Genomic DNA, 25,935 nt, shown 5'->3' with positions numbered 1-25,935 from the left:
GTGATATTATTTAGATGGTTTTTAAAAAATATATTTAAAATAAAATACAGATAATCACGTTAAGACTTGTATTTAAATATCATCTTAAAAAAAATATGAATTGGTTGGGTGCAAAACGCTGTACAAAGAAAAATAGATATAGATATCAAATTCTTTTAACGTTTCCTTTAGTGTTGTTCGTATTTAACCACATTCTGAATAAAAAAAATATATCTTTTTTAGATTATCCCTGTATCAGATGGAGATGTCCAACTTGTACAAGATCGTACAAAAACAAAAATCATTTGACTAGACATTTAAGGCAAGAATGCAATGTAGCTCCACAGTTCTTGTGCCCGATATGTTCGAAAGGCTTCAAACATAAGCATGTACTTATGAAACATATTCCCCTTCATTCCAAACAGAATCATCACTAATTATTATTTTTTTATTAGTCTATTTATTTCTCATGAATAAAAAATAAAAAATTAACTTTTTGTATTTATCGTATTTCATAAATTAAACCACATTAGCTTTCAGTATAATTGGATCATCAAAAGGTAAAGAAAAACGTGAAAAATATCTTAATAAATTATTTATTTTCTTCACTGCCCGATACTTCTACAACCTTCTCTGCAACATCTGATTCAGGTTCTGAAGAACAAAATGCTAACAAATTATACTTCTTTAATTTAATAAAATTTGGCGCAACCCCTAGGCATGCAAAACCTCTAATTATTTCTATAACAATTGACAATTCTGCATTTTTCAGATCAACTTTATGTTCTAAATTATTTTCCTGTCCCATTTTTGACACCATGTTAGCAAGACTTTCAATAACATCGTCCCGAGACACAGAGTTGTTATTTCTGTGATTAAACACAATTGAAAACGTTCTGGGTTTTTCAGAAAAATACTTAACACACAGTGTTTCAAAGCTCTTTTCAATGTCCTTCATATAGGCCTTGCATGTTACTTCAATAGGTACCAATCGGAGCAAGAATTTTGTTCCTTGACTCTTGTTCTCAGATAAATCATTCAAAATACTTTCAGCTAACTTAACTGGATCCTCTACTGTAGTTTTTATAAACAGAAAGTTTTTGGCTCCCGATTCAACAACTTGGAATCTCTTTTCATTCTTGTCGTTTTTTAATTCTTGAAGTTCTTTCTGTAAATCGTCTTCAATCTCATTTTGAGAAGACGTGGACTGGGGAATATTAGCTGGCCACAAAATATCTGCGTATTTGTTTAGTATATTGTAGGCTTCTCGAATGCAATCTTTTTCCCTGTTATTACAACTGCATAAGAATCCTTTTTGGTTTACATCCAAATTGTAACGCCTTCTTGAACTTTTCTTGCTATATTGTTGTCTATATTTTACTTTCTCTATTTTACTCATTTTCTTGCTAAAAAAGAGTGAAAATATTTACTCAATTTGAATACAATCATTAATTATTAATTAATTAATAATTGACAAATATGTCAAAAGTCAAAATTTCAGACCGATCGCCATCTATTTGACAGTATACTAATTACTTTTAGGGATGGAAAAAATATATCGATAAATTTTTGTAAAATGTATCGATATTATTCGTAATATTTTATATCAATATGATTTGAATATCTAATCTTTTCTTTGACATACACTAACTTATACACTTTTTTATACTAGGACTATGGCGTAAAATACACACTAGCGCAATATGCACGGATATTATAAGATTTGTTTCGATTTCGATACGATTTTTAAAATATATCGATCTATTTTTAAGTTTTACCAGCCCTAGTTAAATGTCAGATCCACTGCCATCTAGATACCAGTAGACTATATATGTATGGAATAATTTCATATATTGAAGGTTTCTTTACCATCGATTTCAATTGTCACTTGTCACTCTCTTGTCAAATAAGATCAAAACAAAAAAAGTTAACATCTGTCAAGGAAATTTGCACTAAAATAAAATTTTAAAAGAGTATTTTAACAAATTCATTTAAATAAATTGTTATGGAAGTGCGACTGGACTGAAAAATGGGATTCGAAATCAATAGATTTCAAGGAGATGTCGATGAAGAGTTAATTTGTCCTATTTGTTCAGCTGTTCTGGAAGACCCCCTACAAGTAAGTTTTTTGGCATTATGATAATTAGACACAATTATTCCAAAATTTCTCATTACATTTACAAAATCTTAATATATTTTATGAAATTTCCTCTTCCTGTTGTAATACTCGTTTTATAACACCTTTAATTTCATTTGATTTAATTATTGTTTATATAAGACACTTATGTTTTATTTCAATTTAACGTGTTATAAATTATAATATTTTAGGCTCCCGAATGTGAACATGTTTTTTGTAAAGCATGCATAACTCAATGGATATCTCGACAACCCACTTGTCCTGTCGATAGGCAAAATCTAACTTCCGCACAACTCACACAAGTTCCCAGAATTCTAAGAAATTTATTGGCAAGGTAGGTATTAAAACAATAGATTGTATAGTAAAAAACATTTATGTTAAAAAACATATTTAGTTGCTTATGAAATAAAGAGAGAGAAAAAAATCAAGGATGGCATTGATATGTATTTCATAACATTTATACAATAGGAAATTATCAATGGTACAATGCCTAGAAATCATGTAGGTTTCATGCAATTAAAATTCTAATCGTATTAAAATATTTTCACAAAGAATTCATTATTATTGCCAAAGAAATTAGCATTTAGCATATAGGAAATAAATATTTTATGTTACATTACAATGTAAATTACATATTTCACTAGTTTAATTAATAAATAATATTAGAAAACTTATATCTAAATTATTTTAAGTAATTACTAGATTTAAATGGCAGTAACTTGTTTAATTTAAATAGAACACTCAGTCTCTAGGTTTTTAGTCCCCGCTATCTCGTGATAATCTACCCCGATAAAAAATAAGCTTGTGGCAACACTGGGTTACAGTTGAGGGTTGGAACCTTTGGTGTTAAGTTGTGATAATATATTATAACACTGGGTAACAATCTGTGCCATACGCGGCTAAGAAAAACACTGTAATAAACATTTTTTAAAGCATATTTTCATCGATAGGTTTGTAGCTTCTGAATAACGATCTAGGTAAAGCATCTAGCTCATTTGTCAGCTCAGAATTAGAATTTAGAGTTAGTAACTTGCATTTTCATTGAAGAACACTGTCATATTTATTTCAAACCAATAATCAACGAGAAAATTCGTATGACTTAATAAAATTACTGTAAATCACTATAAATAATGAATTGTTTGTAATTGTACTGTAATTTCTGTATTATTAATCCGGTAAATGATGGAGAGAAACAATTGTGATTGATTAACATTTTATTTTAAGATGAAACATTCTGAGAATTCGAATGATGAATTGAATAATGACAATACAAGTGTCATCTGTCTAAAAAAGACAGCGATTTAGAGTAACAATTTGGTTATGTAACATTTAGAGTGACAATTTTGATTATGCAAAAGCAATACATATTCTATGGGTTTGCCTAAAGATTAACATTAATTTAAAAGTAAATCTCCAACATGAATCAAGAACAAAACATTTAAACAAAAATAGACCACGGACCACACAAAACTATCATTTTTTAATAAAAATAATAAAAAAACATTAAAAAATTATAAAGCTAGAATAGCATACGGTTTTACATTAACTCTAATTTTTTTGAAGTTTATAAAAAGAATTCATAAAAAAAATATACAGGGTGCTACAAATTCGAGGTACGAGCATTGGTATCTCGGAAACCGTAATAGATACGAAGATGGTTAAATTGGCGCAAAGTTGCGCGTTGAGATGTTCACCAAAATGCCCTCAAAAAAGTTTTAAAAATTTCAAGGATTGCAGAGTTTTTTGGAAAATCAATTTTGTTTTTTCCTGTCGTTACTTTTTAGAAAATAATAAAAAACTAATTACACATTCTCATAGCCACTTTATTAGGGCTATCTCATGGTACAAAGAATACAAGGTATGATATTGCGCAGGTTGGTCGCTACGTCACAGGTGATAACAGGCGCTATTGGTCAGCACGCTCCGCGCGCCAGTTCAAATCGTCAAGGTATTGTTATAAACCTGTTTTTTTGTTTATATACCGTCAATGAATTATCGCTAAGCAAGTTACTGTGGAGCAGTGCGTAAGGAGTTGGGCTAGGAAGCGAGAGACCGTAGTTCGAATCTCGGCGGGACATAACTTTTTTTTTTTAAATACTGTTGTATTCTATAGTTTATTTTTGTAGTATAAAAGAAAGAACTATTTATTCTGTTATTTTTTAATCTGCGGTATTAATATAAATTGATTGTTGGTACAATACCTCATTTAATATAAAATAATATTCTACTTTTTGAAATGTATCTGGCCCTAATTGTACCTAAAAGTAATATATTTTTACAGTGATATACCATATTGTAAACTATTTAATATTTCAGTCACTTAAAAAGTTAATTTGCATTGAATAATTGCCTACGATCAAAGGAAATTTGAGCTATATAATCCTTGATGGGCATATTCTGGGTATGCAAATACTTCCTCTAAATTTTGGGTTTCGTTCAACCGATTTATTCTCAAAACCTGAAACATCTACATATAAAAAGAAGCACCAGATCACTAATTATAATAAACTTCACCCTTGGAATTACTTCTATCACAATTACAATACATTCATCTGCATTGGCATTTTCTATTTTTAGATGGGAAACAATATAATTCCCAACATTTTTTAAATGATGTAACAATTCCTCTTGTGGTTACTTTTCCATAGATATCCTCATCTCTGTCCTCATGTGAATTCAGAGGCAATGAACATAAAAATTATTTACCATAAACATCGCAAACTAAAAACCTAATAAACAATTTTATACCGAATATAGAAATAAATTTAGTATTCTTACCTATTATCGTCCAAATCCATGTTAATAGATAATTATTATTTTTAAATATATTTTTGGAACTGCTGGTTTTAGTAATTATTAAATTAAACGAACTAAAAAGTCTTAAAAATGAACAATTCTTAACCATAACCCCAATAAATACAGATCTCCTGTCAACTTTCTTTATTTTTTATTTATTCATTATTTTCCTAGTGACGTCACAGGTGATATGCGCGAACTGAACGAAATTGGAGCCGCTATCGATCATACCTTGTATTCTTTGTACCATGGGGCTATCTGATAGTACTTTAAGATTTTCAAATAAGTTCAAGTACGACTCTGGTTTTTTAAATCATTTAATCTGATTATATTCATCGTAACAATACTGATTAGAGCTAATTAACATTGAATAAGTAAAATCGGGCCAATTGAAAGATTCAAATAAATAATATCCAAGTCAGCAATTTAAAGATATTATTTTTAACTTTTTTTATTGTGAATTTGAAATCTCAGTGTACGATCTAATAATATTCATAATATTAATCGTAGTTATTATAAATATATCAACTTCTACTAATTTCCAAACTAATAATAAACTAGTTTCTAATGCGCTACATGTTCGAAAGGGTTACCATCACCCTCCCTAATGCACAAATGTATTTTTTATTCAATCCTATTTATAGCTCTTTGAACATAACTTCTTGTTATAAAATATATTATTAATATAAAATATATTGTTAATATAAATAATTAATTATATTTATTCCATTTTCCGTATTCAATGTTTTACCCCACATCATTGTTAAGTTTGAAAGCTTATCAGTATTGTAACGATGAATAGATTAAATCTTTAAAAAAAACAGAGTCGGACTTGAAATTAGTTTAAATAAATTACGTTTAAATGTCCGAAACAAAAAAAAAATATTAAGTGTGGCATATCATTGTACTCAGGAGACCGAGTTCTTTCAAAATCTGAAATAAAAAAACAGGTCCGTATTTAAAAAAAATAAGTTGGCCTCTGTATCTCACAAATTATCAGCTAATTTGAAAACCTAAAAATACTATCAAATAGCCCTAATAAAGTGGCAATGAGAATGTGCATTTAGTTTTTTGATTTCCTAAAAAGTAACGCCAGGAAAAAATAAAATTGATTTTCAAAAAAATCCGTTTTTTCCAAAAAACTCAGCAATCCTTGGAATTTTTAAAACTTTTTTGATGGCATCTTGGTGAACATCCTAAAGCGCAACTTTGCCTCAATTTAATCATGTTTGTATCTATTACGGTTACGGAGATAACAATGCTCGTACCTCGAATTTGTAGCACCCTGTATATCCTTCAAATCCTTCACTTTAATAGCTGTTAGCAAGAAGTTTTTTTTTATTTGAAAAAAAAGTTATGGTGATGAGCCATTTTTGAGAAACCAAAATAGAAGAGATTTGTTAATAATTCACCATTATTTTAGGCTGACCATTAGCTGTGACAACGCTCAGTATGGTTGCACTCGCGTTTTAAATCTAGATACTTTAAGTACGCATTTAGAAGAATGTGAGCACAACCCTAAAAGGCCGGTCCTGTGCGAACAGGTAGTAATAAATATGCTTCTATTGTGATTTACATGACTCTACAATTTTTTTTCAAGGGTTGTGCTTTAGTAATTCCAAAAGACGAACTGAAAGACCACAATTGCATCAAAGAATTGAGGTCGCTCATCACGAAACAACAACAGAAAATGAACGAGTATCAGCACGAATTTCACGAACTTAGGTTCTTTATTCTAGAGCAAAGAAGAGAAATGCAGTTACTAAAAGTAATTTACTTATTTTTATTTTATTGTTAATATAAATATTACTCTTTTTTTTTCAAGGACTTTATGAGAGCTCTAAAAACGTCGAATCCTTCAATGAGAGCCATAGCGGATGCTATGGATAGAGATGCTCAAGATAGAGAAGTCGTGAGGTGGAGTAATTCATTGCAAAGAGCTCGAGTAACTAGGTGGGGTGGAATGATATCTACGCCCGACGATGCCTTACAGGTGAGTGGAAATTTCAAAATTTTGTATACTTTTTTTTTATTTCGTATGAGAAGCACAAATACAGGATATGTGAATACATTTTATAAACATACACAGAGATAAGCATATATAAACAAATAAATAGTTGTAAAAGAAAAAAGAAAACATGCATGAGAAATATAAGGACTTAAAAATATTACAAGTATATATAAAACATATATGTACTCAAGGACAAAATTTACATTAAACATTTATATTGAGGTTATTTATCCAGTCAATTGCCGAAGAAGTAGCGCAAAATAAGTTCTGGATGCCGCCAGGAAAGGCTCTGGGTGGACATTCGGTCAGAATGTGTTCCATCGTTTGTCGTGGAGCGCCACAGTCGCAAGCTGGTGAGTCTTCAATTCCCCATTTATGAAGCATATCACGGCATCTGCCATGACCCACCCTAAAACGATTTTGACGACTCCAGGTATGACGAGGAAGGTCCATGCCCGGGAGGGCACCCGATATATCGGCAACTAAGTTCAAGTTGCGTGTTCCCAGACTGCCAGCCACAAGCTCGTTCCATTTGGAGTGCGTGTTGTACTCGCTCTTAAGTTCGTCGTCCATCCAGATTGGGTTGCGGGATTTGAGGCGCTTAGAAGGAGGAGGATTGATAGACAGTTGAATAGGTAAGCCGTCTTGGGTGGAAGCCTTCATCCATTCCTTTTGTGCCATAGCTGTTCTGCGAATTTGAGGGGGGGCAATATTCGCCAGGATCGGGAGCCATACTGTTGGGGTTGATCTTAATGTCCCAGTTACAACTCTCATAGCTTCATTGAGCTGCACGTCGATTTTATACGCGTGGTGACTTTTGTACCATACCGGTGCACAGTACTCTGCCACAGAGTAAGTTCGAGCCAGCGCGGCAGTTCTGAGTGTGTTTCCATCCGCACCCCACGAAGTTCCTGCGAGTTTACTCAAGATATTATTTCTGGATTTAATTTTCTGTGCGCTTTTTGTAATGTGCTGATTATAGGATAAAGTCTTGTCCAACGTGACACCCAAATATGTTGGGCATTGGTTGTGTCTAATTCTTTCTTCCCCAAAATATACATTCAGTTCCTCTCCAGCTAACCTATTCGACAAGTGAAATGCCCCAGTTTCCGATTTTAGCGGGTTGGGCATAAGGCACCATTTCTTGTAATATGCATGCAGTATTTCAAGATCTCGCGTAAGCTGGTTGCCGCCTGTTTCCAAGGACTGATGTTGTGTAGCCAGTGCCATGTCATCTGCGTATATAAATTTATGAGCCGTAGTTGGCGGGACGTCATTTGTATATACGTTGAAAAGAAGTGGAGCGAGTACTGACCCCTGTGGGAGACCATTATTAAATTTTGTATACTAAAGGCTGGCAAAGGTGAGTCTTGGGTCGAGATTTCCGTATGTAAGAAGAGTACAATGCGTTTATAATGTACTGAACAAAGAGAGAACGGTAAAAACGTTGCCAAACGCATGAAATAAACCGAGAAACTATACACATTGGTAAGAGACGTGGAAGGGGATATAGCAGGTTCGTCGCGGTCGACCCAATCAGTACCATATCAGTACTAAAAATACTAGGGAACAGGGCACATCATGCGTGTTCAGTTTCACGATTTAATTACGTCTCGTGATACTTTATTTGTTTATTTATTAATGAGTCGTTGTAATTTTCCTTATAGCTTGGAAATTTTTAACTGCAAGTTAGAAATACTTGCACTTTTGATAAAAATAAGTGGAATTGAGTTGGTGTTCGATAATGGTCGTGCTATTAGAACTCTGAATTTAAAAATCGAGGGATAAGGCTCTCTCGAAATCCATTAAAAATAATTGATTGTAGTTTTTTTTTGTTTCAAAAACTTTCTTAATATTTCTGCTATATTTTCTTCGCTGACAGTATGTGAAAATGTTTATAAATAAAAAAGTTACACGATTGCCGAAAAGCAATGCACTAAAAGTAACTTGGTTTTTTAAAAATTTTGAATGGACAAAAAACAAGCCTATCGAATTTTTCTTATTTAAACATCTTGTAAAAGAGCCGAACTTCAAAATAAAAAAAAGTTTCAATATCTAAAGTAGTTCTTGAGTTATCGCATACTATATATTAAAAAGTTGAGTTTTTAAATTATCGCGATTACTGACGTTTTCTCCGCTATAAAAAAATAGACACCCTAACGATATCCTTATAATTCCATTTCAGATGCTAATCATATCTAACTAAGAACTAAACATATCTAATGATTTTATCTAGTTATCTTTTCGAAAATAGAGTCTTTTAAAAATTTTGCGATCGTGATTTTACTTTACTTGATAAAGGCGTACCGGAAATATGTGGCAACGCCGCAACAGTACACTGTCGCATTTCTCTCACTCCAACCTAATAAAATCCCTATGCGATTTACTTCCACACATGTAAATACCGACCCAAAAGTAACAGTTGCCAGCACCATATACATATAAATCATACCATATAATCTTATAGTCACATAATTAAGCTTGACCGGCACAGCGTTGCCCACTTTTGCATATTTTCTTTTAATCAAAATATTTTAGAAAACAAAAATGAATTAATTATAGATATATAAACAGTTATTATTTACATCAAGAAAACTCACCTCCTTAACAGCACTTAAGGGACATAAAGGGCCATTATTACCGCTTTTCTCGTTCAAAATATTTTAATAAAGTTGCTAACAGTGATTGCAATGAGTTTTTTGCAACGGCTCTGAAGCTGCTTTAGCATCTTGAACACTTCGCACTACTAAAAAAGAGAAATTTTCGACTGCAAGGTCTGCTAGTAAACATGTTTAAGCTTAAAGTATCACAAACACTATTTATTTAAACCAATAACTGCTAATACGAAACTAAAGTGACAAAAAAAAGTTGGCAACAGTGAATTTAATATTGGCGCCCTTGATAACATAACTAAAAGTTTATTTGGTATAGTCTATAAAATGAATAACTTTGAATTTTGACCGTTATTTTTTACCAACATGGCAAATATAAAAGCCCAAAAAGTTACTGATATTCTTTAAAATGAGTGCCTGATCGAATCAGATAGGTAACTCTTTTTACTTTCGTAAAATAGAAAAGGAAAATAATAAAACAGGTGACAGTTCTTCCTCTTCTTGCAAAAATCAACGCAAAATGTCATAATTGACAAAAGCAATGACTAAAGTAAAATGTCATCAGCCTTTGACATTTCTAAATATCAGACCAATGCCGTCTCTAATAGAACAGCCTATGAGCGAGATTTATGACGTCACGCTAGTTAGATACCACGGATTAATAAATATGTTGTAGAATACACGGAAAACATAATTATTCCTCGTACTTTTGGTTTGTATTTTAAATATGATATAGTTTACATGAAATATACATAATATACAGTTAATAAATACAATATATTATATACCTATTTATAGTAATAAATACTTTGACAAATAAACTATGAACCATACAAATGCATCAAATGTTTTACAATATACAAATAATGAATAGGTACATAAGATAATGGGTAATGTGTAAAATATATTTTAAATTTTGGTTTTTGAAAATCGATCTAATTTAACAAAAATATTCAATATCTATTTCACAAAATTTATATGTATATTTTGCAAGCATCAATGTTCGAAAAATTATATTTGCAAATAATACAATATCATAGAAAAAAAGGCGTCAGCGATGGCTATGAAATAAAGATCGCTGTCATTTTATATCTAAAATTATTCTAAAATTTTTTGTTATAGCTAACGTTTATAGCCTTCATCAGTGACATGTCATATGAAAAAAATAGTGTCGAATATAATCCTAAAAATTACATATACGAGGAATAATTATGTTTTCCATCATTCTACAACATAATTAATCCGTAGTATCTAACTAGCGTGACGTCATAAATCTCGCTCCGGGGCTGTTCTATTAGAGACGGCATCAGCATGGCCGCAAGTTGCTAACCTAATAAAATTAACACTAGAAAAGCCCGCGGGAACTGTCAAATCAAAGTTATTCGTTTCACAGATTATATCAAATGCTACATGGTCTTATATCTCTCCACCATTTTAAATAGAACACGTATGTAATTTTTCGGATGTCGCATCGTCTTTCAAAATAATCCTTTCTCTCTTCTGACAGATTTTGTAATCTGTGGACATCGTTACCATAACATGAATGTTCTGTTTCTTTCTCTAGAGGATGATCAAGAGAACACTGACAGAAATGGGCTGTCCCATACATATCCTGGACGATTTGATGGAGAACTGCCACGAATGTAGGTGGCCTCCCGGTCTGTGTTCACTAGAAACCCGTCAAAATAACAGGAGGCAGTATGAAAACTATGTCTGTAAAAGAGTACCAGGTAAGACATATGATTTAATCTTATATAAGAATGCACACTACGGGATCTTGTAAACCAAAAGATAAAAGATGATTAAATTAGAGGAAAGTTGCGCCTTGTTGAACCCTACAATACCATGTTTGGGGATCTAAAAAATTCGATTACTTCCGAATCCCTGAAGCTTGCATTCTTTATGGGACACCGTGTATATGTTACAGTGAAAGTCGGAAAGATATTTATCAACTTTTTCTAGTAATTTCTAACATTCACTAGTGAAACTAACATTTACTAAAGGTTGCCAGTAAAAGTTATTCTATTGTACAGGGCGAGTGTGGTGAAGAAGAATGTTGGTGGAAGTTAGAACAAATAAAACTTTTAAGAATAATGGGTCACCTCAATATTCAAGCTGATCCACATATCTTAAAATTACAATTTACTTCTTTGGTATATTTATTTAAACTGAGAAAATAACGACATAACCTTCTAAATATTAAAAGGAAAATCATAGTAAACATTTTAAAGTGTACAAAACAATTAAAAAAAACCGTTCATAAACATAAGTTTACTTATTGGTACAAGGTTTTTTTTAATAAAGTTCTTCATCGAGGGGTAAACCGCAGAGGAATTATGGTGTACACTATGAAGGAATTCTACAGGAATTCCAAGGAATTACGAGGAATTCCAAGGAATTCCATAGGAATTACTAGGAATTCCAATTGTTTCCGTAAGAATTCCAATGAATTCCAAGGAATTCCTTAGAAATTTAGAGGAATTCCACAGGAATTAAGAGGAATTACAAGCAACTTTATAAAAAATTAACGAACATTAGTAAACCATGAATACTATAATAGGTAGTACTAAATTTAAAGAAAAACGTTTTGCAGACGATTTTTTACTATCCGTTTTTCATTTTCGCTTCCAAAATTTCCCAATATCAAATATCTGCAGGTTAGATATTCTTTTAATTTAATATTGTACCCTCGATTATATATCTAAAATATTTTCCAATAGTACGGCCGAACCACCCCCGAGAGATCTACTTATAACGTTCCCTGATTTCGCCATTTTAAAGAAATCCTCATAAGATTTTTTTATTCAGTACTCAGAAAGTGTAAAGTTGATTTTTTCATTTCCTCGGAATAATACCTAGGTATATACTATAGGGAAATTAATACAACTTTAGGTGCACTTCATCAATGATACCATGCGTAATCTTATGGAATTTACTGGTGATCGTATTATGACGTGCAACTGAAGTTTTATTAATTTCCTTTCCTATAGATACGAGTATAACTAGGTACCTATCATTTTCAAAAATCCTGAGAAAAATTAATTTTAATAAGTACTAAAAAATTTCGTAAATCTCGTAATAACTAAAAGCGTACTTTTTATTGTTAGATCTAGTACTTATAGAGACATTAGACATTTATAAAAATCACCAGAAAATTCATAGCGGAACTGCGAAACCGAGGTGGCAACGCTGGTTCAGACTGAAAGAGTTACCGAGTTCATACCAAGGAATTCCAAGGAAGACCTTGAATGATTGACCTTGACCTTGAAGACCAGGAATTCCAAGGAATTCCGAAGGAATTACGAGGAATTCTGAGGAATTATTTGAGTAAAAGGAATTACGGTGTACGCTTTTTCCTCTGCGGTTTACCCCTCGTTCTTCATAGTGGACATAATAAAGTATGCCCGAATTTTCTTCAACGGGAGTTATTCATTTTTTCAAACCCGCTACTTCAAGCATATCAAAATGTTTAATAAATTCAGTCACTAGGTTCCTTAATATCTTTTTCTCTTGCACGCTTAACTTTGGCTATGACTTCATTATATTGCAAAAATGAAAAACAAGCACTATTACATTCTTGCGAGTGCCTAGTTTACCTTAATTTTTCACAGAAAATTTCTTCTATAGGGAAAATATCGCAGAGCACTTTTTACAACGATAACAAAACAATTATACATAACCACAAAAAACAAAGCGAATTTACGGCAGATGTCTGTCAACGTTGCCAACGTTTAGCCCAATTTAATGTCATCCTTATGCAGCAACCGCACATGCGGCATTTGGCGATCTCCCATCGGGGCTCGGCCGATTTCCTATGTGTGTGGATAGGGAAGTTAGAGTTCGGCGACTCGATCGGCGACGAGAACGAGCGGTCGTCTCTATGTTGTTGCTATCAGAGCTCGGCGATGCCCCCATGTGTGGATAGAAAGGCGAAGTCCGATCACGAGAATCTTTCAAACTCACTGCTATCGTTCAGGGAATGCTAGCATTCGCTAGTAAAAATTGGTTTCAAACATAGCTGTTGAACTTTTACTGGCGTAGTCTTAGCAAATCAGTGAACGTGAGCTTTTACTAGTAATTGTTAACAATCACTGATTTCCAGCTTTTACTGTAACATATATACATTATCTGACAAACGGATCTGAAACAGGCAAAAGGAATACGGACAAAAACAATAGATGTTGTCAAGCGCATAACGTTTTCCTATTGGCCAGTGCACCCCACTTTTATGCTCCTCCCTGGAAATTTTGTTTAGTTAGTCATAATTTTAAATACAAAATATATTAAAACCTTAATATTAATATCTCGTTTAATTATTATACTCTGTAATTTGATTCTGCGTACAGGGAGGCACTGTTTGTGGAACTTTTATTCTTTTAGAATAAAATGAATTTAGATCTTTATAATAATAGCCCTTAACCATACCCCGTTTAACAGAACTATCACATTTTATACCGTTATTTTCTGATTTTGAAAGAGAAGTTCAAGAAATGTAGTTGGATAAATTTAGGTTAGTTTCGCTAATCCCGCGTAACATGTTTTGTGCAATCTGACTAGTCTTCATTAGGCATTTTGCAAAGCGACTGAAAACAGAAAGCATCTTTCCAAAATATTCTTCCATTGTTAAAAACGCCTAGTTAAAAATATGCCTGTTAAAAATACCGGGTGTTGCATCGTCGGACGGGACATAGGAAATCCCATGTAAATTTTAATGGGGTCAATTATTGGCTTCCCTAATTATTTTAGAGAATAATTCTATTTAGTATATTTATTATTTAGTATATTTATTATAATACTATTTAGTTTTATTGAAGACCACTAAAACCCACATTCAAAAGAATAACTTTAGATATTTTTGATTAGCTCGTTTACGAGTTATCGCCGATTTCTTTTTAAATATTTCTCCTTTCTTATGGCTTTGTATTTACTTATGAGCACCAGTCAAGGCAAAAGATAACTGTCAAATGAAGTTGTCATTTCAGAAATTTACCTATTTAGTGCTTTATTATTATTGAAAACTCATTCCTACATCGGAAATCTTAAAGATGTATTTATAAATACAAATTAATGTGAATTAAAGTAAAATAAAGTAATTAAGATGTTCAAATATTCCTCCATCGACTGCTAGACAATAACCCAGGCGATCATAAAATTCTCTTCTGACATTCGCTAGTTGGTAAACTGAAATTCTATTGCATTCGGCAGAAATAGCATTTTTTAACTCGTCTAGTTTTGGGTATTTTTTATCCTTGTATATCCTGTTTTTTAAATGGCCCCAGAGAAAGAAATCATTTGGCGAAATATCAGGAGACCTTGCTGGCCAATTTACTGTATGATTTAGGCCAATAACGTTTCCGTTAAAACTATTGTCTAAATATTCCCGAACAGCCAAGGTACTATGTGCCGGGCAGCCATCCATTTGGTACCAAATTTCCTGATTTTCCCTAGCGGCATCATGTAAAACAGATAAAATATGATTTTCGAGTAGTTCCAAATAATATTCTGCATTTAAATTTCGCGTAAGAAATAATGGCCCAATAATATTATGTCCGAATATCCCTGCCCAAACATTTACTTTCTGTGGATATTGTGTCCTTGTTTCGACAAACCTGTGTTGGTTTTCTTTGTTCCAATATCGATAATTTTGAACATTGGGTTCATTATTTAAGGTAAACGTGCATTCGTCAGTGAAACATATATTTTTTAAAAATTCCCTATCCGTGTTTGCTCTTTCCATCATATCAAAACAAAACGCCTGCCGCCGTATTTCGTCCCCATCTCGTAGCTCTTGGTGCTTTTCATATTTGAAGGAATAGTATTTATGTCGTTTCAAAATTCGAAACGCTGTAGTGTGATCTATTCCTATTTCATCCTCAAGTTTCCTTGGGCTGATCTTTCCATCGTTCTCTTCCACGCACAATAAAACTTCCAAGTCGGTATCATTTCTTGCATCTTTTCTTTGTTCCTGCCTTGCTTCACATCTGCAGTTATTTATTAGGGTACCTTTGATCTCAAATCTATGAATATTCCTTGCGATTGTAGATTTTCCAGGTATCGGTCTATACGGATACAGAGCAACAAACATGTCCGACACCTTTTGATAACTATTTCCTTGATAATACCATTTAATCATCAATACTTTTTCTTCGGTGATGTAATTCATGGCTAATATTTTCGATATAGGTATGAGTTTTTAATAATAATAATAGAGCACTAAATAGATAAATTTCTGAAATGACAACTTCATTTCACAGTTATCTTTTATCTTGACTGGAGCTCATAAGTAAATACAGGGCCATAAGAAAGGAGAAATATTTAAAAAGAAATCGGCGATAACTCGTAAACGGGCTAATTAAAAATATCTAAAGTCATTCTTTTGAATGTTGGTTTTAGTGCTCTTCAATAAACCTAAATAGAATTATTTTCTAAAATAATTAGGGAAGCCAATAATTGACCCCATTAAAATTTACATGGGATTTCCTATGTCCCGCTCGACGATGCAACACCCGGTACCTATGCCTAGTCTTTTTGCAAAATACCGAGTTATTCGATACGCCTGCGACATATGTATACAGGGTCTCCCAGAAATAAGTGCAAATATTTTAACTGGTAGTATAGTTCCACCCCAGAAACACGCCTATGAGTTTTTTTTCGTAAAAAAAATGAAATTCGAAATTTTTTGAAAATTAAAAAACATAATTTCTTGTTAATATGGTAACATATGTGTAAGATTAAATTTACAAGTAATAAAATCCAGAAAAGATCCAGTGGTTCTCAAAATTTTAGCAAAAAATAACTTTTTTTGAAATTTTCAAAGTAAAATAACTCCGTTGTTTTGGACTTATTTGAAAAACGATAAAGAGAAAATATGTTTCTTTTATCGAGATCTACCACCCCTTCAAATACTTGCACTTATTTCTGGGACACCCTGTATATTGTATTGTATTTTATCTCTCTGACTTTATTTATGCATATTATACCGTATGATCGAAACAAAACGGCGTCCAGGTGGCTTAGAAATGACGATCGATGACAGTCCCCATATAATTTTACATATAAAATGGCAGCGATCTTCATTTCACAGCCATCGCTGACACCGTTTTTTTTATCACAAATTGATAAAACACCGCGCACCTATGGATATTTTATGAATGAAATCAGCCATGTTTTATGGGAACTGCTTTAAGAGCCTATTACGCCGTACTGTTCGGGTCGCTCTCAGGGGTCGGGTAAAGCGGGTTTGTGGTCGAAGGAAATATACAGGGTGTTTCAAAACAAATGCGAAAAACTTCAGGGGGTGATTCCTTGTTCAAAATAAAGGGTAGTTTGCTTTATAAACGTTGGGTCAAAAATCAACCATTAGGGAGATATCGCGGTACAAAGATGGCGGATAAATAATGTTTTTATTTTTTATCTTGAAAACGAAAAGAGATAGACTAATGAAATTTTACGGAAGCATTACTGTTATGAAAACACACTTTCTGGTAATTTTTGCACTTTTTTAAAATGAGTGGAAGGGGTTGAAATAAACTACCCCTACCATTCTTGTTAATGAAATTTTAAGAAAAATCTTATCAGTCAACTCGCTCTGCCACGTTAAACATCGGGTCGCAGTTTTTCGATGTTTTTGTGTGATACGCGTCGGTATAAAAAATCAGAAAATTTCACTAGTGCTTCCTGTGATTAATGTGTATCCAAATAAGATGTTTTACATCGAATTGTGACTATTTAGAGTGGATATTCTAATAAATATTTACAATGGTTAATTGCACGCTATGTGTAAATCAGATAAGCCGGAGCAGGCCGGGCGTTTTTTGCGATGGCTGCAAAAACGGATTCCACGCTGTGTGCATCACAAAAACTGCCGATATTATTCAGCTATTAAACACTATACCGGGGCTATCTTGGAAGTGCTCGGATTGTACGAAGAACTGTATTTTGCTTAATTCAGCCAATCTACAAAATATGATGGAGTCTAAGTTGAACGATGCGGTATCTTCTTTAAAAACCGAAATAAATTTGATAAAGTTGGATGTATGTCGATCTACTGAAATAGAGGGACCTACACACCCTCTAAAATATTCTGACGTGTTAAAGGACAAGTCACAACCAGTTATTCTGATTCGTCCAAAGGACAACAAACAACTACACAGTCAAACGAAAGCTGATATATTGACTAATATTAATCCTTGCGAAGAAAATGTTCAGCTTACGAAAGTAGTGAACGCTAAGGATGGTGGAATAATTATCGCATGTAAAAATAAGGATGATAATGAGAAACTGAAAGCCCTTGCAAGAAGGAAAATGTCAGGCGGGTATAACGTGAAAGAAATTGGTGGTATTCTCCAAAGAATACGAATAGTTGGTTTATCTGCCAGCTACTCGTCGGATGATCTCTATAACTATCTCTTTGCCTGTAACACAAATATATTTCATGAAGAATCTCAATGTAAAATATTAAAAATATTTCCGACCAAGAAAAATCCAAATATATTTCAAGCCATAATTCAAGTAGACAGATCAGTATACGGGCGGGCATTGGAAACTGGCAACCTGTTTGTCGCATATGATAGCTGTAGTGTGTATGATGCATTTGACATTTTCAGGTGTTTCAAATGTAATAGTTTTGGTCATTCTGCTAATAAGTGTACTAACAAGCGGTCATGTCCTATCTGTGCTGAAAATCACGAGCTAAAGGACTGCAAGTCAAATACTAAAAAATGCTCAAATTGCTTAAAACTTAATGATGAAAATGTGCCTGTGGATCATGCTGTATGGGAAAAAATCAAATGTTCGGCATATACAGATGCTTTAACGAGACTTGCCCCAAAGCCAGATAGGATCTAGCAACTACAACTTTTTATTGACTCTCCTAGTAAATATCTCTTTTATATCAAGTTTAGATTAAAGTCTTCAATCCCATTAAATTTATTTAATTACTGTTTATTGTTCTTTTGTTTTTTACTTTATACCTAATTTTTTGTTTACTTTTTTTCTCTACCAAATTAATATGTTAAATATTTCTGTTGCCTTTTTTAATGTGAGATCGCTTACCTGCAACTTTGTAAAATTTAAGGACATATTAAATGCAGAGCGTTATGATGTGGTCGGTGTGGTTGAAACTAGACTAGATGCTCGAATGCTTTCTGTTAATTTGAATATATCAGGTTATGATCTTGTAAGAATGGATCGTAACAGTCGAGGAGGAGGTGTTGCAGCTTACGTAAGTAATAAGTTAAAGTATATAAATTTGGGCGGTTCGTGTGCTGATGATCTTGAACAATTATGGATAAAAGTATACCTCTCAAAATGTACTTGTATAATTGGTACCCTTTATAGACCTCCCGTACCCTAAAAGAAAATTATTCAAATTTTTTTAAACTTTTTGAGGATAATGTATCTAATTTCGTAATATCTTGTAATAAATTTATATGTGGTGGAGATATAAACATAGATTTGTTAAATACGGAAAATAAATATACTATTCAGTTTTTAGATGCATTAGATTCTTTCGGTTTGAAGCAAATTATAAATTCTGCGACACGTGTTGATCGTCAGTCTGCAACACTGCTGGATGCTTTGATAATATCATCGGACTTGGAACCAATTGATTTTGGTGTAAAATATCCTGATGTTACGGATCATTTATTAGTTTTTTGTAGATTTAAGCAACCAAAAAGTGATGCTAATAGTTTAAAATTTACTTTTCGGAATTTTAAAAGACTCGATAAGGATTGGTTAATGGAATTGCTTTTGGTAACACCTTTTGACCTAATTCTGTATATTGAGAACATAGATGAGAAAGTTGCGGCATTCAGCGGTTTGCTGATTGATTTATTTGATACTGTTTGTCCATATAAAACTATTACATTTAAGAAGAAAAAACCACCTTGGATTACAGACACAATAATTCTAATGATAACCTTACGAGACAAATCTTTTAAGAAATATAAAAACTCAAAAAATTTACAAGACTGGAATTACTATAAAACACTTAGAAATCAGATAAATATAGCAATTAGAAACGAAAAGAGGGCATATCTCCAGGAAACCATAAATAATAATAGATCTCAAAAAGAATTATGGCAAAAATTTCGCGACTTAGAGATATATTCGAGGAATAAAAAAACTATAATACCAGAGTCACTGAATAATGCTCAACTTATCAATGATTATTTTTTGCAGCATAGTGGAATAGAGACGTCGTCAAACTTGGAATTAATACATTTTTATAAAAACCACACAGTTAAAAATTTCAATGCACTTTTTGAGTTTAGTTTGGTGGACGAAGACATTATATATAAGTATTTACTGGATATTAAATCGGAAGCAATTGGCATTGACGACGTGTCCATAAAAATGATTTTGCTTTGTTGTCCGTATATATTGCCTATAATAACAAATATTATCAATAGCTGTCTTTTATCTAACACATTTCCAGATGAATGGAAAATAAGTAAAGTTCTACCAATGCCAAAGAAGTCACATCCCTTAGAGCTTAGCGATTTGCGTCCGATAAGCATTTTACCAACGCTTTCTAAGTGCTTGGAAAGATAATGAATGCTCAAATTAAAGTATATCTAGATAGAAATGTTTTACTTCCGAAGAGGCAATCTGGTTTCAGACAGGGATATAGTTGCACAACTTCTTTACTTGATGTTGTGGATGATGTTCTTAGAATGACAGATATTGGAAAAACAACAGTCTTAGTTTTACTGGATTATACAAAGGCATTCGACACCATTTCTCATAAACTACTTTTGGCAATATTATCCTATACAGGTTTTTCCAAGGACGCGGTTGCGCAATGATTCATAGCTATTTGTCTAATAGATATCAAATTGTTCATACGGAAAACAGGCAATCTACTAAAAATAATAATTTTGAGAGGTGTGCCTCAAGGAACCATATTGGGCCCATTACTTTTTAATATTTATGCAGCACAAGTTTCTACGGAAGTGGTTACATCTAAAACATACTTTACGCAGACGACACACAGTTAAGTTATTCATTCTATCCTAATGACATAGATAATGCTAATAAAGTCTGCAAATAGTGATATAGATAAATTGGTTAAAGCTTCCAGTAAACATGACTTAATTATTAATCTAATAAATCTTCAGTGTTAATTTTTTGGTTATAAACGCCAAGAAGTACAAAGTAAATTAAAGATAATGGTTGACAATAAAGAATTAAGTGCTGTGTCGTGTGCTAAGAATCTGGGAGTTGAACTGGATGTGGATCTTAGATTTAAAAAACATACTGGCAAAGCTACTTCAGAGAGCATATTGTAACCTTAAGATGCTTTATCCCCATCGTAAAATACTTGATATACCAACTAAAATAAAAATTACCGATACATTAGTTCTTAGTCATTTTAATTATTGTGATGTATTGTATGGGCCTTGTTTAGACGTTAGAGATACCGCCAGAATAGAAAAAGTTCAGAAATCTTGTTTGCGTTATATATATGGTATTCGGAAATATGATAGAATATCTCATAAACTTAAGGAGGCAAAATGGATGAACATGGCAACTAGGCGTAGACTGCACTCTCTGACTCTGTTCCATTCAATTATAATAAATAAAAGTCCACCTTACCTTTATGAAAAATACAGTTTCGTACTGATATTCACAATTTGAATTTAAAGGCACAGGGGTCTCATTTCACCCTACTCCACACCGATCTGTTGTTTTGAACGATCTTTTACATTTAATATTTATAGTATGTACAACAATTTAGATGTTAAGTGTAAGAACTCCTCTTTGGGTGAATTTAAGATAAAAGCCAGAAAAATACTTTCTGAATATTGATTAGGTTGCATGTTGCGTGTAGGTGCTGTTTTCTATTTGATTTTTGTGGGAAATTTTAGATTGCCTTTAGTTGTTTTGTTTTTATTATATTTAAATTATTATTTTTTATATTACTTTTTTTTTTAACTTTGAGGCTGGAACTTGATCAGCAACTGTTGTTTTTCCAGCCTTTTTGTAGTTTGTAAGATTATATTGTTGTTTTTTTTGTATGATAATGTTTTTTAAACTCATCTGTATAAATTTGTTGCATTGTATATATACAAACTTCAATAAATATATTATTATTATTATTATTATTATTATTATTATCAAACACATGCAAAAAAAATTAATTTTGATAGTTTAGTTTATTTAGAAACTTTTTTATCTCTTGTGTTTTTTTGATAAAACTCACCGATTTGAAATTAAAAAATAAAATGTAAAACATTACATGTCAGGACAAAAAACATTTTTAGATAAAGAATCTAGTGGACAGCTGTAATTTTTTTAGGAAAAAATCTAGTCGGCCGCTGTCACTTTTTAGGATGTTTCTAATATTGTTTTATTTGACATTACCCTACTGCAATACGTTATTATCTAGATTATTATTATTATCACTAGATTCTTAATCTAAAAATATTTTTAGTCCTGACATGTAATGCTTTACATTTTATTTTTTAATTTCAAATCGGTGAGTTTTATAAAAAAAATACAAGATATAAAAAAAGTTTCTAAACAAACTAAACTATCAAATTAATTTTTTGCATGTGTTTGATAAGATTTTTCTTTAAATTTCGTTAACAAGAATGATAGTGGTAGTTTATTTCAACCCTTCCACTCACTTTAAAAGTGAAAAAATTACCAGAAAGTCTGTTTTCATAACAGTAATGCTTCCATAAAATTTCATTAGTCTATCTCTTTTCGTTTTCAAGATAAAAAATAAAAACATTATTTTTCCGCCATCTTTGTACCGCGATATCTCCCTAATGGTTGACTTTTGACCCAACGTTTATAAAGCAAACTACCCTTTATTTTGAACAAGGAATCAGCCCCTGAAGTTTTTCGCATTTGTTTTGAAACACCCTGTATATTATATTTCAGAAATCTGCCTAAGGCTTAGCCCGACTGTTAAGCCACCGTCAAAATTCCAAACACACCTGCTTGGATTAAGGCTTGATTAAGGTTTGCAGAGCTTCAGCATTTGCCATAAAATAGCGAGCAATTTATTACAAAACAATATAAATTATATATCACTGTAATCAAATTTTATTCAAATTCAAATTTCCTTATTGTAACAGAATTTTAAATTATATCTTTATTTCCGAGAAAATTTAGTCCAAACATAAGGAATAGTTTGTTGATGTTCGACCAAGAACGGTAAACTAATAGGATTGCTCATCCTCATAAGACGTACCTTCGCCCCGCGCTTCAGATGACAGTTGTGACGTCATTGTACTCCTTGTCATAATAGTGTCTATTATTGGTTGCCTATGGTAAACTAATGAAAATAACAGCTGAGAAATTTTGAGTTAATTATTTTGTCGATTTTAAATGTGAAAAAGATGTTTTTAAAGTTTTTAGAGCTATAGAGTTTATAAATACGTTCATTTTGTGTTGTGGATTGTGACTAAGTGCTTTCTAAGTGCCTACGATATGTTATACGATATATTAATTATTTTAAAGCAAAATATGGAAATGCTCTAAAAAGATTACCTGTAAAAGCATACGGCAACCAATAATACACACACTATCATGACAAGGACTACAATTACGTCACAAAGCGAAGAGTTTTCGCATGCACCTAACAGACACTTTCGGCTGAATGAGCAGTCCTATTAAGTAACTGTTCTTGATGTTCGACAATCAAAATCTTAAAAATAAAAAAGTTATCTAAAAATGTGCTACAATACGGATATAGTATAATCCTCTATATTTAATTTCCTTCTTGATTTGTGTAAAAATACCTAGCCATTTTTACATAAAACGTTAAATGCCGAACGCTTATTTTGCTACTTTTTCGGACCAGTAAAATGGACTCTAAGGTGCCCTGCTGTTTCAGATTTGTTTGTCAAACAGTGGATTTACTATAGAAAAAGTTGTTGTGAGTGTTATGTATGTAACATAACATGTAAAAGTGGTTGACTGTTATTTTTTCGTGTGTGTAATAGGTAAACAAGCGGTATTGGTGCTTCACTGCGATAACCAGCATATGGGCGAAGACATGATGGTCGAACCAGGGCTGGTCATGATTTTTGCGCACGGAGTAGAATAAATGCACGAATTTCTTTCAAATCGTTTTCTCTAAATACTTTTCTCGTCTCTTATAAACTTTATGTCTTACATTCCTCGTAATATTAAATTGTAAAAATAACTAGCAACAAAAAACATTAAAGACTGTGACAGATAGTATTGTCAAATATGAAAATAAGTACCTAAAGGAATCGGTGAACCTAATCGGTTTTAGGTGCAGATTGTAATTTTAAAATATTTTAGATAATCAAGATATAGATAATTCAAAATAAAATGAAGATAGGAAATTATTTAAGTAATACTTGATTTTAATACAGTCGAAAAAAAATGGCATCAAGGTAGCCTTTGAGATGACGATCTAAATTCCATGAATACTTTTTTGAAAAATAAATTATTTGTTTTATTATAGACAATTTTTAATAAATGACGTGTATAGACTTCGGCCCGATGGAAATTATCATCGACTATCACTTCAATAGCCACTATGACGCCGTTTTTTCTCGATCATAGTAGGTCAATTTTTTGAAACGTTACAAAAGGTTGAGCTTTTTCAAAACTGCAAAGGTGTACTTAAATAAACTAACCAAAAATGTTAAATAAACTAAAATAATAAAGTGATCAGTGATTAATAAAATAAAATGGACTGATCAAGAGATTTTTTCTTATACAGTATTGATATCTTTGGATATCATTATGGCGGTGCTACTAAAGTACTGACTGCTTTTTAAAAAAATGTTTTAAATTATTAATTTTTGTTTCTTTAAAACTTCTGGTTTCCCCTGGTTTTATCTCTTGCAATGGTAAATATTTACCGTGCCGTCGAATAAAAACGGCGTCAACTAGGCGTAGAAATGTCATTTCATTTCATGATTTACTATATCACTAAAGCTCATTATATTAGGTATTAAATAAAAGTACAAAACATGTGTTTCAAAAAACATGTACCATCTCTCGTGGGGAGATTCCTCACGTAAAAACATAGGTCCGATTCTGCTTTGTTTTGTAGGTACAAAAGGTTAGTTATCATTTTTTTTCTTTCGATTTGTTATAATTTTGTTGCACGATCTTTTAACGATTTGAAGGAAATTTTGAGGGTAAAAGTTACGATAAGAGCTACATCTTTTAGTGCTGAAAAGGTGTAGATACAATCACCAGGGGCGTGCATATGGATTATCACTGGAATATTTATCTAAAAAAACTATACGCCACTGACTTTTTTCTCTTGTTAGCACAGCTATGGAGGTCTATTGAAACTTTTAAAAAATAGATCATTATCTGAAATACCATTATTTTTTGGAATGTACTGTAGGTATTGCTACACACTGAACATCAGTGTTCTAAATTTTAATAAAACTAAGTAATATATTTGATTAAGTAAATAATTTATTAATTTTATTAATTGTGATTAATAAAATTACGTTTATCTTATCAAAAATATCAAGATATAATACAACTTTGAATGGGCATTAAGCGGTCAACACAATTTTGCTAACAAGAGAAAAAAAGTCAGTGGTGCACATGTGTTTTTAGTAAAATATTCTAGTGATGATTTTTATGCACGTCCCTAGTGCATCTGTCGACACCTTTTTATCACTAAAATATGTGGTACTTATATTAACTTTTACCATCAAAATTTCATTCGAAAATGCCAAGATTCTAATAAATCGAAAACATGTTTTTTAAAACATCCTGTATATCCAAGAGGATCAAATGTTGCAAGCTATTACTATATTGTTTTTTTAATATTCCTATAAATTATATTCGTAAAAATCCTAAAAATAGAGAGTTATGATGGGATTGGAAACATTGTATTGGAAACACTGTTATGTATTTTCTTTACCTTCAGCGCTAGTGGAAATGTAATTTCTACGCCTACTATGACGTCTTTTTCGTTACTTTTTTTTCTTAAACCTTTTTATATTTGAAATAATTTGATATTGGTGCGCGCGTTTTATGTGGATCTCGAATGAATGCCAAGGTCACGCAAAAAAATTGGAAGAGAATCATTTAGATTTGGTGTTACGCTAGTCAGGTGACCGATCTACAAAATAAAATTGTGATTTTTCATTTTTGAAATGAAAAGCCGTGTGTTGTGATTGCTTCTAAAGGAAGACTTTTACTCAAGCACACGCTTGTATAAATTGTGATTTTTTCTCATTAAATTCAATTATATTTTATAACCGATGTAGGATTTTTTTTAATTTTAAGCGTTTTTTTTTGAATGTGGGGAACACTTAGTAACAAAAAGCTGGGCATTAGATTTTGTTGTTAGGTGTATCTGGCTGCCAATGATATTTTTTAATTGTAATTTATATTGTAATTTTATTAAGAATTATATGATAATTTTTAAAATAAAT

At 32.0% G+C, this 25,935-nt stretch overlaps 2 protein-coding genes across 2 annotated transcripts; one reads left to right on the top strand and one right to left on the bottom strand.

Annotated features, from left to right (window-relative positions):
* Positions 1 to 470: 470 nt before the first annotated feature.
* LOC115889995 (THUMP domain-containing protein 1 homolog) lies at positions 471 to 1,474 on the bottom strand. Its single transcript, XM_030910104.1, has one exon. It carries the CDS (start codon positions 1,376 to 1,378, stop codon positions 572 to 574), a length of 807 nt encoding a protein of 268 aa, XP_030765964.1. The 5' UTR covers positions 1,379 to 1,474; the 3' UTR covers positions 471 to 571.
* Positions 1,475 to 1,839: 365 nt separating this feature from the next.
* Positions 1,840 to 25,603, top strand: LOC115889994 (E3 ubiquitin-protein ligase NRDP1). The gene is made up of 7 exons (XM_030910103.1): positions 1,840 to 2,098; positions 2,308 to 2,450; positions 6,336 to 6,456; positions 6,513 to 6,680; positions 6,738 to 6,905; positions 11,100 to 11,265; positions 23,497 to 25,603. The coding sequence occupies exons 1-7, from the start codon at positions 2,009 to 2,011 to the stop codon at positions 23,598 to 23,600; spliced, it is 960 nt and encodes a 319-aa protein (XP_030765963.1). The 5' UTR covers positions 1,840 to 2,008; the 3' UTR covers positions 23,601 to 25,603.
* The last annotated feature ends 332 nt before the right edge of the window (positions 25,604 to 25,935 follow it).

Source organism: Sitophilus oryzae, unplaced genomic scaffold (genome assembly GCF_002938485.1).
Source record: "Sitophilus oryzae breed Bouriz unplaced genomic scaffold, Soryzae_2.0 scaffold_857_pilon_pilon, whole genome shotgun sequence".
In the NCBI taxonomy this organism is placed as follows: Eukaryota; Metazoa; Arthropoda; class Insecta; order Coleoptera; family Curculionidae; genus Sitophilus; species Sitophilus oryzae.
Note: the sequence above shows the minus strand (reverse complement) of the source record. Positions and strands in the feature narration are given on the sequence as shown.

Coding starts and splice junctions, on each gene's coding strand:
- LOC115889995 (XM_030910104.1), bottom strand. CDS start 1,378: ATGAGTAAAATAGAGAAAGTAAAATATAGACAACAATATAGCAAGAAA.
- LOC115889994 (XM_030910103.1), top strand. CDS start 2,009: ATGGGATTCGAAATCAATAGATTTCAAGGAGATGTCGATGAAGAGTTA. Junction 2,099..2,307: donor TTCTGGAAGACCCCCTACAA/GTAAGTTTTTTG, acceptor ATAATATTTTAG/GCTCCCGAATGTGAACATGT. Junction 2,451..6,335: donor CTAAGAAATTTATTGGCAAG/GTAGGTATTAAA, acceptor CCATTATTTTAG/GCTGACCATTAGCTGTGACA.